General features: G+C 37.4%; 1 protein-coding gene across 1 annotated transcript in view; it reads right to left on the reverse strand.

Moving 5' to 3' along the window:
* Positions 1 to 15184, reverse strand: part of HCK (HCK proto-oncogene, Src family tyrosine kinase) — a 170666-nt gene that overhangs the window by 51517 nt on the left and 103965 nt on the right. Inside the window, exons 6-8 of the mRNA XM_053699297.1 lie at positions 11364 to 11467; positions 9454 to 9603; positions 9214 to 9366 (exon numbers count right to left, since the gene is read on the reverse strand). Coding sequence (XP_053555272.1) covers positions 9214 to 9366; positions 9454 to 9603; positions 11364 to 11467 — 407 coding nt within the window. The remainder of the gene's footprint in view (positions 1 to 9213; positions 9367 to 9453; positions 9604 to 11363; positions 11468 to 15184) is intronic.

The raw sequence follows: 15184 nt of genomic DNA on the forward strand, positions 1-15184 counted from the left end.
CACCACTCATGTATAGATTTGTCATTTAATAAATGTATCCCTTTTTATAAGACTGGTGTAAGTATCATTCTTTAAATAAGGTAAATGTATTATAAGGAAAAGCCTGACACTGATTTTAGTCACTGACCCAATATTAGAAAAGGGGCTTTTTCACAATATATATATATATATATATATATATATATATATATATATATATATATATATATATATATAGATAGATAAAGCCCCTGCAAACACGGTCAGACAACTGTCTTTTGAATGCAATTTTTCTTTAATAAAAGTAAAATAAAGTGTCTTTCCAAAATCAGGGTGCACTTCCCCTTTAAATGAAAAAAACAAAATGTTTCTCAGCAGCAACAGAAAATACACACACAAAAAAAGGCGGACTCCTGTTAGTAGTCTAACTAACAGTAGTTTCCCTAACTACTATTGCTGGTCCAGCTACTCTGGCAGCAGTGAAAAAAACAAGCAGACATTCACAAAATGAACAATTTTCTCACTAGACCTTTAACTACAGCTACGTGAGAGGCCTCTTCTGGACATCACATGAATAGTGCTGATGAACAGAACAATACATGTTCCTCCCTGCTTACCCTGCAGCATGTGTAATTTATAAGTGTCCAGGAAAACATGGACGAGGTGGCAACCCTATCCTGTACCCTGACAATATACATACTTCCCAACATTTCAAAATCCAAAAGAAGGACACCCCCACCCCCCACTGAGCAAAAGTTTGATATGTGGTGGGCAGGAGCAGGGATGGGATCTGGGGAGTGGGCTTAACAAGTGGCAGAACATAACACACATTTTTTTTTTTAAAGTATAAGCACTCTGATAACTGACTTTTGTTACTAGGGGGGCACTTTCTGGTTGCCTAGGTAACCACCAAGCCTCCTTTTCCAGTCTGCAACCTGTAATGTGTGCAGACTTTGCTTGAAGCAAACGTTTTAACTGAAAGCAGAATGAATATTCCTAACAAATTAAAGCTGATACCTTTTTTTGTACAGTTTCTTATGTTTGTACATGATTCTTCCAAGGTTTAACAGGTATTAAGTGCTCTATGTAGAAAAAAAAGGCATTTGGAGCAGTATATAAATCCCACAAAATCTTTAACCCTTTTCAATTAATTTACATATGCTGCCGAACGGTTCCGAGATCACTGCAGATCACTCTGCAAAAAATGTAACTATTCAGCTGAGCAGACAGCTGATACATTGCTCTGGCTGCTGCTGCTGTGCAGGTGCAACCCCTCACATGCACCAAAAACCACTGGGACAGTTGGGAGGTATGGATATATATATTTGCGATATTTTATTAATAGCATATTGACCATATATAATTATTTCTTAGTCTCTTTATTAGAATACAACCAGAAAATACAGGATATTTGTATGCGGTATTAAAAAATAGAACCCCCCCCCCCCAGAAAAAAACAGCTTCTAAAGTGGCAAGTATGTAGTGTGACCTCCCCTTACACTTGAGCATTAGCAGGAACCTGGCTCTCGTAAACCTAAATGGAATGGAACCCTAAATAATTGCATTGCTAACACCTGTATTTATCCTACTATTTCATGTCAAAATGACTGCTGTGAAAAAGGTCTATTACACCAGGTTTGTACAAGACATGCTAATAAGCCCAAGCAATCACATCTTTTTCATCAGCAAGGTCACTCTCAAAGGGAAATCAGCAAACAAACTTGATATTCAAGATGTGGTATTCAAGCTGTTATAAAGACATTTTAAGAATCAGAAAGGACAAAAAAGAACTGGAAGGCCAAGAAAACTTTCAAGATCTGATGAGAAGTTTCTCAGAGTTTCTTCTTTGAGAGACTGGAAGAAGTCCAGCAAGGACCTGGCTCAGCATCTGGCAGCTTCATCTGGATGCCAAGTTGACCCTTCTACATTCTGAAGAGGCTTGATCAGGAATGGTCTTTGTGGAAGGGTAGCAGCAAAGAAACCACTTTTTCGGAAGGGGAACAGGGTGAAAAGGCTAAGATATGCTAAAGCTCACAAAGATTGGAATGAAGATCAGTGGAAAAAGAGTATTATGGAGTGACAAATCCAAGTTTGAAATTTTTGGGTCCAATGGTCGACAATATGTGAGAAGAAGAGTTGGAGTGTGCTTGCGTCTTTAAGTGAAACATGGTGGAGGGTCTGTCGTGGTTTGTGGCTGCATTTCTGCCAGTGGTGTTGGCGATTTTGTCCGAATTGATGGGATCATGAATATTGAAAAGTACAGACAGGTTTTAATACATCATGCCATTCTTTCTGGAAAGTGCCTGATTGGGAATGGTTTTATTTTTTTTTAGCATGATAACGATCCCAAGCACACTGCTAATGCAGTGAAATCATATTTATAGAGAAAAACAGCTGATAAATCACTGACAGTCATGGACTGGCCTCCACAGAGTCCAGACCTGAATATTATAGAGGCAGTATGGGATCACCTGGACAGAGAAATAAATAAAAGACGGTCTCCTTGTTCTGAAAATTGTGTTTTGTTATAATTTGTGTACATATTTCCTGAATTTTCTGTTTGTATCTTAATAAAGAGACCAAAAAATAAATATGGATGGTCATTAAAACTACAACAAATCTAATAGTGGCCTAAGACTTTTGCACAGTACTGTATATATATATATATATATATATATATACACACACATACACCCAAACACACACACACACACACATATATATATATATATATATATATATATATATATATACACACACACTTTTGAGCCCTTCCCAGTCATATACAATATCCCTTTTAAACCCTTATAAAACATTTTTTTTCAATATAAAACTGATATGTTTTATTAAATATGTTTATATAAGAGTGAAAGGCCTCTATTTATCAAGGTCTGGCGGACCTGATCCGACAGTGCGGATCAGGTCCGCCAGACCTCGCTGAATACGGCGAGCAATACACTCGCCGTATTCAGCATTGCACCAGCAGCTCATAAGAGCTGCTGGTGCAATGCCGCCCCCTGCAGACTCGCGGCCAATGGGCCGCTAGCAGGGGGTGTCAATCAACCTGATCGTACTCGATCGGGTTGATTTCCGGCGATGTCTGTCCGCCTGCTCTGAGCAGGCGGACAGGTTATGGAGCAGCGGTCTTTGTGACCGCTGCTTCATAACTGCTGTTTCTGGCGAGCCTGCAGGCTCGCCAGAAACACGGGGCATCAAGCTCCTTTCAGAGCTTGATAAATATGCCCCTAATACTTTAGTTTAATATGTTTTAACCTTAACACTTTACTTCAGGTTTTAGGTCACGCTAATTCTTCTAATGCTATTTTGGCTTGCGTTAGAAATCAACTTGTAAAATGAGCTATATTTAGCGTGCTTGCAGTTATCCATTGAAAGTATAGGGGGCGCTAAAATGATGTTGTCTGCCGCACCAAACCTTTTCTGACAAATCTGTTTTTTTTTTATAATGGACTTGTAATTTAAATTTGTACGTAATTTTAGTGTGGTCCAGTGATACTGATATCGCGCCCTGCACTATCAATAGCTCTCCACTTGTAATCTTGGGCTATGTTAGGTAAAGATAATGATTATGTTTAGTGTCTTTCTACTTTAGAACATAAGTATGTGGGGTGTCAGAAGGTGGTAAAAAGGCATGTAAGGTCTTTAGGAGAGGGAAGTAATTGTTAAAGGAACTGAGCAAGGTTCAATGATAAGAAAAGTACTGACAAGTCAGTACATACAGAAAATAGTTATTAATCAATATTTCAAGCTCCCATTCCAAAGAAAGCAGACTTAACTGGTAATACTTGACAGCATACGTTAACAATTACATTTAGAATTTAGATTTAGATTTAGAAATCATATGTGGCTTGTAGTAGACTGATAATATTGATTAGTGAAGCAAGGCTCATCTGATCTGTATTTGAAGTGTTCATGATAGATCCAATAGCAAAAGGGTTGCTATACTTGAGAGTAGGCATATTGGGGTACACCAGATAAGGGAACAACAGAGCAGATGTATGAGACTCCATGCAAACAGCATCAGTTTGTTTGGAAATATTGTGCTGTTCCATCAAAGGTCAATGCACTCAGCAGTTGTCCAGAGGGCAAAGCATTCCCAGAGAATCTTCAGGGTTAGAATCAGTTGCTGATTAATTTTGTGGCGCTCCATGTAGAAGGCTCAAATATTGCACCTCAATTTTATTAGTGTCACCAGTAGAAGAAAGAAACACTTTAGTGTGCTGCTTTGGCACCAATACACCAGTACAATGTGAAGAATCTGTGATGTCTAGAGCCTATTATCTTGACACGCTAAGCTCCTCACTCATTTTCATGCAGCTGGCAATAGGTAAGTCCAGCAAAGGTAAAAATTCATCAGACAGTTCAGCCATCAGGTTGTCACTGATGTATTATATGGTTAGATGAGGTTTGTACAATGACTGTACCTTTATAGTACATTCCTTCTATCCACTATAAGTTGCCAGAAAGCACGGCGTCAAGGAAGATGCAGATGGATTTGAATAGTGGCTGCAAAGCAGCTATCATAGGAGATTTCCTGCAAAGCTATAAAGGCCTGCCTCCATCTTATAGAGGCACCATCTAGAAGCCCCCCCCCCCCCCACTCACACACACTTCCTTATGTGTTATCTATATATGTTAATTAGTTACAACACTTTTTTGTTTTTGTTTACCATTGTTGTTAACTTGTATTCCTTTCATGTGAACTTTAGGCTCACCATAACTGGACAGCACCCTCTTCGTCTGTTTATTTTCCCCTATTTCCCTCACTTACTGATCCACCCTGCCTGTCACCAGAATTGGAAATTTGCAGCTCACTTCCAATGGCCAAAGACCAGATAGCACTATTTCCCCATGCAGATATGTCACACATAGGAGCAGCAGTATTCCTGCTTACACATAAACCTTAAGCTCTCTGTAATGGGCAAACATACTAGCAATGGTCCATCTGCATGACCCGATACACACCAGCCACCCCCCATTAGATTATTTTCCCAAAATGCTAGGGGTCTAAATTCTCCTACAAAACACTCTATAGCCACAATTGGTTCCTCAAACACAAAGGAAATGTTATCCTTATGTCCACAGAACTTAAACTAACATCCAATTTCTACCTAACATGTTTTTTTTAGCTCTCACTCCATAGCAAACATTTATGCCCTGAATTCTAGTAAGGCATCCTTCCCCCTTAAAGTTTTCAATAAAGTACAGGAGGTCCGATTCAGCCATACTTGGAGGGGATTTCAACCTAGCACTTGACCCCCAGTTTGACTGCTCCTCGAGTGAAAGTCAGTTTCATGGACAGCCCTACATGGTTTACATAAACATCTTTCTTCTTTGTCACTGGTAGATATTTGTGATTTTCCAACACCCACAAACACATAAATATACTTTATACTGACATCCATAAAAAAGCCTGTTCTAGAATAGATTATCTTTATATAAAGCATGTTTCTGTAACATTATTACCTGGTTGGACCACACAATGGTATTCCTGCACCTACTGTGGTCAATTTCCCAAGTAACACTATTTGTTATATATATATATGGACTATATATGTTATTATATCTGGAGACTGGATGAGTCTCTCCTTTAAAATACAATTGTAATGCAATAACTGACTGTGTGAATAATTCACATGGAATCAAAATTCCTGTGTGAATAATTCACATGTATTCAAATAAACCTGTGTGAATAATTCACATGGAATCGAAATTCCATAGATAGTCCTTTCTTCCTATGGGAGGCCCATAAGGCAGTCCTACTAGGTAAGCTGATTAAACATAGGATGACCTTTAGGCAAGATTATGCAAGATTAATGCAAATATTACCCCAGGCAGAACATGACCATCAGGCCAGCCCCTCAAACCCAACTCTAGATAATGTTCTACAAAAGGCTAGGTCTAAAGTTAAAGAGTGACTTCAGAGAGATGTACGTTGAAAGGACTTGTTCCTACAAAAGGTGTACTTAGAAGGGGCAAATAATTGGTCCTTTCCCAGTGGGATTCTTGAAACAGAAATCATGTAACAACTATATACATAAACTCCTCTCCCTGTCTAATATTGAAATATATGACAGTTTAATTATCTCTTACACATATGACAACTTTTACAAGCAACCATGTCAACTTCCACTGTAGGATTCTTCTGTGGATGAATTGCAGATGAATTCTTATATATGGGATCATGATTTTCAAACCCTAACTGGGGATCAAAGCAACACTCTTGAGGACCCCTTTTCTCTTTAAGAATTCCTTGATGCAACTAAGGACTTCCTGACTGGTTTTCAAAAGAATTTAAATCCTTTATGGAAATCCTAGCTCCTCACCTGCCGTCACTCTTCCAATCATTGGACTGGAACCTAACCTTTCCTACAAAAATGCTAGAAGCCCATATAGAAGCCCTAACCGGGAAAATCGATTATGCTGGCTGGTAACAACCAAACTATATCACTACTCAACTTAGATCTCAAAGATCAAATAGGGTTTGTGCCTAGACAAGAGGCCAGGGATAATAATATTTGATTGCTTTTACTGATTGATTACCAATACACTACTGGTCATCATGGATGCTGAAAAAGCATTCAACCTTTTGAAGTGGAAATTTTAGCAACTACCTTCATGATTTCCAGACTCCTAAGCCTGTACACAACCCCTTCGGCCCATATTAGAGTAAATGCCACGCTATCTAGAAGAAAAGAAATAAAGAACAGAACTAGGCAACTAGGCCCATTTCACCGTTATTCATACTAACAATGGAATCCATGGTGGCACATGTCAGACAAAACCCCCAGATACAGGGGATAAAATTAGGACCCAAATGGGTAGAAGGTCACATTATTTGATGTTCTGGTCTCAATTACCTCCCCTTGATCCTCCCTTCAACAGTTGGAAGAGGAATTCAGACGATTCGCCAAACTATCCAATTTTAAATTAAGCTATCCGAAATCAGAACTCCTGAATATAAAATTAGACTCCATCCAATTTAAGATTTTAGGATTCATATGTCTGTATAAATTTAAATAATCCCATTTAACATATTTGGGTATTGCACCTAATCCCTCTAAACTATTCAAAGGTAATTACAAATCCCTATTAGCTGGGATCTAAAAAGCTCTATGGCAATGGAAGTCCTAAGGATGACTATTCTCCAGCACATCTTGTATACTTTGCAGGCGATTCCTATACTCATACCTTAATGATTTCTAGAATAAATGCAGGCTAGCTACATAATTTTATATGGGGCAGAACTAAGCCTAGGATCAATAAATCCACCATTTAATGGAACATGTTGAGGGAAGGTATGGAATTTTTTTCTCTCTCATTGGTAGCATTAATGCTACTTCCGTGTATTAAAGTACTAGTATAGCAACACAAATGTCTGACAACCTGTCCTGAAGACAGCAAGAAAGAGAAATCTGTCATTTTAAAACGGTATCTCATTTTCATTTGAAATGTAATACAAGTGAAGGAATGGAAATTTAGATTTAAGGAAAAAGTGCATGGAATGGCATGGGAATGGACTTATGAATGTTAGAAGTTTAAAGGGACAGTCAACACCAGAATTTTTGATGTTTAAAAAGATAGATTATCCCTTTATTACCCATAACCCAATTTTGCATAACCAACACAGTTATAATAATACACATTTTACCTCTGTTATTACCTTGTATCTATGCCTCTGAAAACTGCCCCCTTATTTCAGTTCTTTTGACAGACTTGCATTTAGTCAATCAGTGCGAGTGTGAGCTCAATGTTATCTATATCACAGACATGAACTAATGCCCTCTAGCAGTGAAAAACTTTCAAAATGCATTCATATAAGAGGCGGACTTCAAGGTCTAAGAAATTAGCATATGAGCCTACCTAGGTTTAGCTTTCAACTAATAATACCAAGAGAACAAAGCAAAATATGTGATAAAAGTACATTGGAAAGTTGTTTAAAATGATATGCCCTATTTGAATCATAAATTTTATTTTGGACTTGACTGTCCATTTAAGGAAGAAAAAAAATGCTAAGGTATCTTAAGTTGATGGAAGGATAGTTCAGTGGAGCAAGGAGGTTATTTCATCCTGTGATGAAGTTGATGTGTATTGATCTTGGGCTTAAGATTTATGTGGTTATCTTGAGGTGTATGGGTTTCTCAGTGGAATAGAAGAAGAGCCAAAGGTAATTAGATGAAATAACTAGTTTGTGGGGAGTCTCAAGGGAAAATAATTGTTTAGTGAGGGGAAGATGTCTATGTAAAGAATTATTTAGTGAGGGGAAGATGTCTGTGGGCTCTTGGGGATGATAAAGGGAATCTTCTCTGTAAATTAAGATATTTTTGGGTTCTAATAATAGTGGAAATAATATAGGTGTATTGAGCATTGAGCGAAGGAATATGTATTTTTTTATATTTTTATTTTAAAATGGTGCTTGTCAATAGAAGCATTGCATAGAAATGATGGTGGGGTAAATATGAGGATCAAAAGAATGTGTGGTTCTTTGTAATGAACAGATGTAGGAGTATCTCAATGTTGGTAGGATACATGAGAACTGGTGGAATTTATATGCAGTTTTTAAGAAAGAATACATATTGGGGTAAAAAGAGGTCTGACTATACAATGATCTATTGCATTTGTATAAAATTATTAGGAAGGTAAGGCATGTGTTAAGTTCTAGAAGGTATGGACAATATCTTGCTAGTGACTGTCTGAGTGGAACAGAGGAAATGGTTGGAAGTATAAATCGAAAATTATTATGTGGTGGTGTCTCATGGAATAAGAAAATGTATGGTGGACCCTGTCCTAATATATGAGATGTTTTCAGTCAGAAAAAGGGTAAGAAAGATTTGTGTGCAAGTCAAAATTAGGGTCTCAGAGTAACAGAAGTGTGAGGTTAGCAAAATTATAAGAGGTTGATTTAGTTCCATGGGAAGTATGGAGTGTACGTGGATTGCAAAGCAAAATAAATAGATGTTTTGGGAAAGAGAAGGTAGAAGGTGTATGTGCATGTAGGCCTTGAGCAGTATGAGTTGGAAACAAGCATATACGTTTTTCTCAGAGAAAGAATAAGAGTGTATGTAGGTGACCAAGTATTTGAGAGTATCAGGATAAGGGAAGAAGATATGATTGTCTTTATGAAAGCATGATTTTGAAGAGATATCCAGGGAAGGAAGCATATGGAGTTATTTAATTAATTAATTAATTAATTAATTAATTGACTTAATTACCTACCCAACCAAACGTCACCAAACTGTCCAGCTCCCAATTTCCTTTCTAGGGTCAGTGATTCCCTTGCGATCTCCCATGCATCCTTCTCCCATGGTTTATCTGGTCGTGCTGCCTGACAAGGAATAGTAAGGCATTGGCAAAGTCCATCTGTCTGCCCTAAATAAAGAAACAACAGGAATGAGATCTGTGAACCCCCCCTGCTTTACACAGACAAACCACCTCTTATTCTACTGAAAAACTTACGCTGATAATGCACGACAAGTTCTTTTAGTGAGCTAAAAGTGATCCGAGGAGAAATATAAAATCCACCATCGTCTATTGTCCGGATTTTGTAATGTTTCACAGTGTCACCTGATTGGTTGCTTGAGACTTTAACCGAGAGTGAGTAGGAGCCTGAAAGATAAAGTCAATAAGACCCTGTGGACATTAATTGCCTAAAAGTATGTGAGACAATGTAAACAATAGTCACAACATCCCAGACCACTGATTAGGAAGTTATAGGCGCTTACTATGTGAATCGAATGCATTTTAGGCACACACTCATTCCTTGAGAGTATGATAGAAAGATCAGATGCCATGGGTTTAATATTGTGTGTGAGTGGGACATTCTGCATACTTATTGCCTATGTGTGCGGCTGCATATGATTATTGTGATTCAGACAATGTGGACTTTCAATTATCCAGATTATGAGAGCACAACAATGTGGATACTTCAAGTTTTGATAACGCCATTAACTCTGTAATTCATGAATAATTGAGAAGCTGATTAAATTCATTTTGGAGAGATTATACACTCGCTAGTGAGTCAACTCTGTAAAACTAGAGACTTTAGTCTTACCAGAGTGTTCCATAGATCATGAACATGCAGGAGTGCAAATATTATTTACTACATGAGAATTTGTGACGAAGACATTGTGGTCACTAGTTGGTTGAATTATTAGGAATAAAAGAACTATAAAAAACTCTTTGGGCTAGATGCAATATAGCTTGTTTGCTGTGCAGGCTGCTTATGAAAGATCTGTAGTGTCTGCAAGTTCTCCTGCAGATTTGCATAATGCAAACAGGAAATTTAGCATTTTATGTATTTCTCTCATAGGGGTCAAATTATCAAGCTCCATAACCTGTCCGTCTGCTCTGAGGCGGCGGACAGAAATCAACCAGATCGAATATGATTGGGTTGATTGACACCCCCTGCTAGCGGCCGATTGGCTGCAAATCTGCAGGAGGAGACATGTCCGTCCGCACAATAATAAATAGACCCCATAGACTGGGAATGCATACTTAAAGGGATATGAAAACCAAATGTTTTCTTTCATAATTCAGATAGAGCGGTTGCTTAAAATAATATGCTCTATATGAATCATGAAAGAAAAAATGTGTGTTTCCTATCCCTTTAATGCTGCATCATTTGTATGTAATGTTTCATGATGAAATATAGTTTTTAAAATCTACATAATTGCTTTTTGTTACCATATCCATAGGATAACAGTTCTCCCACTTTGCCTTATGAAAGCTTGATTTTTGGTCTTATGATTAAAAATCTGGTGGTATTGGCTGAAATATATCTTATAAAAATGTTATCATTAAATAAATACTACCACGACCAAGCATACAACATATTATAGACTATTTATATGAAACTTATGAGGTTTCTAGGTTACTTAATTCATGGTTCAATGTTACTTTGAGCTTTAACCCTTTAAGGACACAGCTTTCAGTTTGCTCAATTGTTTTATGACGGAAAAATTCCGTCATATGTCCTTAAGAGGTTAAAACATTTTTTTTGGAGTAACCGCAGGTTTCCACCTAAGTAAATGTAGTAAGCTGTAGTCTTGTGGACCTTATGCACTTTGCTGCATCTAACCCATCAGTAAATGAGACAATTTGGATGTTCATAACTTGAGAATATTTTAGACTGTTGGAGATTGCAGTACTGATAATTTCACTAGAGTGATAGTGCATGTACTTGCTTCCTGAGTGTGATCGATACACAAAGACAGGGGTCATCATCCTTGGCTCTCCAGAGGTTTTGGAACTACATTTCCCATGATGCTCAGACACTTTAAGCTGGCTGAGCATCATGGGAAATTAAGTTTCAAAACCTCTGGAGAGCCAAGGTTGATGACCTCTGCACTAAGAGATACATAACATACCTTTCATTGTTTCACTGTCTCGTATCATGAAAGCTCCAAGTTTGTTCTCACCAGAGAGCAGTTGTCTCTCTGCTTCTTTTCTGCTCGTACCCTTAAAATACCATCTGCAGGAAAAGATCAATGAGTTCACAGTTTTAGATGTAGAGATTAATGTATGAAAAAAAAATGTTGATTTTCTTTTTTTTTTCTTGAAAAATAGTAAAGTAAAAATTAGTATTAAATTAATATAAAAAAATAATAATTAGAAGCTGTTTAAAATTAGACTGAAATGAATCCAGTAGTATCAGTGGTATACTATCATGTGTTACTCACTGACTTCTAATGGCAACCCACACAGCTATACTGGTGATACCCCCCCCCTGCAAGCCTGACAAAAAATGTTTTATTCAGGATGAAAACATGCATTAAAGGGGTTTATCATGGGGGTTTATCGTGGGTGTTTGTGCTCGATGGGTTTACCGCTGGTGTTACTAATTGAAAGTAAACATGATCGCTTGATCGCAGTTGTGATTTACGCTAGAATGATTACCGCGACTTTAGAGCTCTGGATAACTGTTTTATAGAAAACATAAAAGTGTCACAAAACACATAATATATATATATTTATATATATATATATATATATATATATATATATATATATATATATTTGTATTTACAGATACATATGTATACAATGTTCTGCATATATCAGAATATGTTCTATGTATTTCTAAATAGATATTTATATATATATATATATATATATATATATATATATATCTGTACCTATATATAATCATGTATATATATATATATATATATATATATATATATAGGTATATATTGTACCAAAAAATATAATATATATGCAGAAATATGTATTTATGAATAAATAGAACATATTTTTTATTTGAAGAACATTGGAATGTGTACTATTCATATTTTCATGTCAGGTTAGCACAAATGAGAATATGCAATCCGGTTTGCGCGAGAGTGGGGTGTTAGTTTTCCCAACCCTCCACATTTTTTTTCTCCATTGACTTTTATAGGGGAATACGTGAATGCACACGCAATGTTAAAACTTTGGATTTTTAAGCTTGTCGGGTTAGTGCGACAGCGAAAACAATAAACTTTCAACTTGTAATATGAGCGCAACCCAGAAAGCACATAAAGCTTACTTCTAGCGCAATTGATGCTCGAACTGAAGCATTAATTTGTGCTCCACTTGTAATCTGACCCTTAATGAATTAGCAGTTTATATTCAAACTTTGTTTTTACAAAACATATATACATATATACAGTATGCATAAATATACTGTGTGTATATATATATATATATATATATATATATATATATAAATTACTGCTCCACATTTAATCTAGCCCTTAAAGGGACAGTAAAGTCGTAATTAGACATTTATGATTTATATAGAACATACAACTTTAAACAACTTTTCAATTGATGTCTATTATTTAATTTGTTTCCTTCTATGGTTATCCTTTGCTGAAAGGTTTATCTAGGTAAGTTTGGGAACAGCAAAGAACCTAGGTTCTAGCTGCTGATTGGTGGCTGCATATACTGATTGTCATTGGCTCACCCATGTGTTCAGTTAGAAACCAGTAGTGCATTGCTGCTCCTTCAACAAATGATACCAAGAGAATGAAACAAAGTTGATAATAGAAGTAAATTGGAAAGTTATTTAAAATTGTATGTTCTTCCTAAATCATGAAGAAAAAAAAATTGGATTTCACGTCCCTTTAATTATTACAATTGCTAAGGGGGGCAGGAGAGTCTGCTGGGTAACATCTTGGAGAGAAGTCTGATACAGCGCGTGTGGAATTAGCTGCTGTGTTTCACTACTTCTCAAGATAGCACACCGATAATTTGAAATTGTGCATACACAATTAATGAGAGAATATCTCATGTTTTTTTTTTAAATTCATTTATTTTTTATTTCTAGTTGATTGGTGGTGGTCCAGCAGTAGTGTGTATGCAAAGATTTTTGGTTGGTTTCATGTCCCTTTTAAGGTGTTAAAGTAGGAAAACAGCTTTGAAGAAAGCTGCAAGCGGAGGAGGAATTAAAATAACACAGTGAATACTAATTATTCCATCTATTGCAGTTCAGGGCTCGTTTCTATTAAGCCATAATTAGGTTTGCGCAAGGTAGCAAACCTATAAATATGCTGTAGGAAGCAGTTTCGTCTATCAACTGATTCTGGTGCGTTATACCTCAATATCAGCAGCCGTTGTCCGGTGCCTAAAGTTTTTTTGCATCCCATAGAATGTATTAGAAGTTGTGAAAAAGTGATAACTTATATCAGGTTTCCAATGAAAGTGCAAACTGTAAATACACTGTCGGAGGTTGTCAATACATTGAAAAAAATACACCCAGCTTAACTAGGTATAAAAGAGATAAATTAGCTTTTTGAGACCTATTGCCCATTGAAATTTTCAAACTTGCAAATAATGCAAGTGTTTCAATGTATAATTTTTTTTTAATATTTATTGTTGTTCCATGTACAGTGGAGCAAAAAAGTATTTAGTCAGCCACCAATTGTGCAAGTTCTCCCACTTAAGAAGATGAGAGAGGCCTGTCATTTTCATCATAGGTATACCTCAACTATGTGAGACAAAATGTGGAAACAAATCCAGACAATCATATTGTCTGATTTGGAAATAATTTATTTGCATATTATGGTGGAAAATAAGTATTTCGTCACCTACAAACAAGCAAGATTTCTGGCTCTCACAGACCTGTATCTTCTTCTTTAAGAGGCTCCTCTGTCCTCCACTCATTACCTGTATTAATGGCACCTGTCTGAACTTGTTATCAGTATAAAAGACACCTGTCCACAACCTCAAACAGTCACACTCCAAACTCCACTATGGTGAAGACCAAAGAGCTGTCGAAGGACACCAGAAACAAAATTGTAGACCTGCACCAGGCTGGGAAGACTGAATCTGCAATAGGCAAGCAGCTTGGTGTGAATAAATCAACTGTGGGAGCAATAATTAGAAAATGGAAGACATACAAGACCACTGATAATCTCTCTCGATCTGGGGCTCCACGCAAGATCTCACCCCGTGGGGTCAAAATGATCACAAGAACGGTGAGCAAACATCCCAGAACCACATGGGGGGGCCTAGTGAATGACCTGCAGAGAGCTGGGACCAACGTAACAAATGCTACCATCAGTAAAACACTACGCCGCCAGGGACTCAGATCCTGCAGTGCCAGACGTGTCCCCCTGCTTAAGCCAGTACATGTCCAGGCCATCTGAAGTATGCTAGAGAGCATTTGGATGATCCAGAAGTGGATTGGGAGAATGTCATATGGTCAGATGAAACCAAAGTAGAACTGTTTGGTAGAAACACAACTTGTCGTGTTTGGAGGAGAGAGAATTCTGAGTTGCAACCAAAGAGCACAATACCTACTGTGAAGTATGGGGGTGGCAACATCATGCTTTGGGGATGTTTCTCTGCAAAGTGAACAGGATCACTGGTCCGTGTACATGAAAGAATGAATGGGGCCATGTATCGTGAGATTTTGAGTGCAAACCTCCTTCCATCAGCAAGGGCATTGAAGATGAAACGTGGCTGGGTCTTTCAGCATGACAATGATCCCAAACACAACCCCCGGGCAACGAAGGAGTGGCTTCGTAAGAAGCATTTCAAGGTCCTGGAGTGGCCTAGCCAGTCTCCAGATCTCAACCCCATAGAAAACCTTTGGAGGGAGTTGAAAGTCCATGTTGCCCAGTGACAGCCCCAAAACATCACTGCTCTAGAGGAGATCTGCATACAAGAATGGGCCAACATACCAGCAACAGTGTGTGACAAC

The sequence above is a fragment of the Bombina bombina genome, chromosome 1 (assembly GCF_027579735.1).
Source record: "Bombina bombina isolate aBomBom1 chromosome 1, aBomBom1.pri, whole genome shotgun sequence".
NCBI classification, from domain to species: Eukaryota; Metazoa; Chordata; class Amphibia; order Anura; family Bombinatoridae; genus Bombina; species Bombina bombina.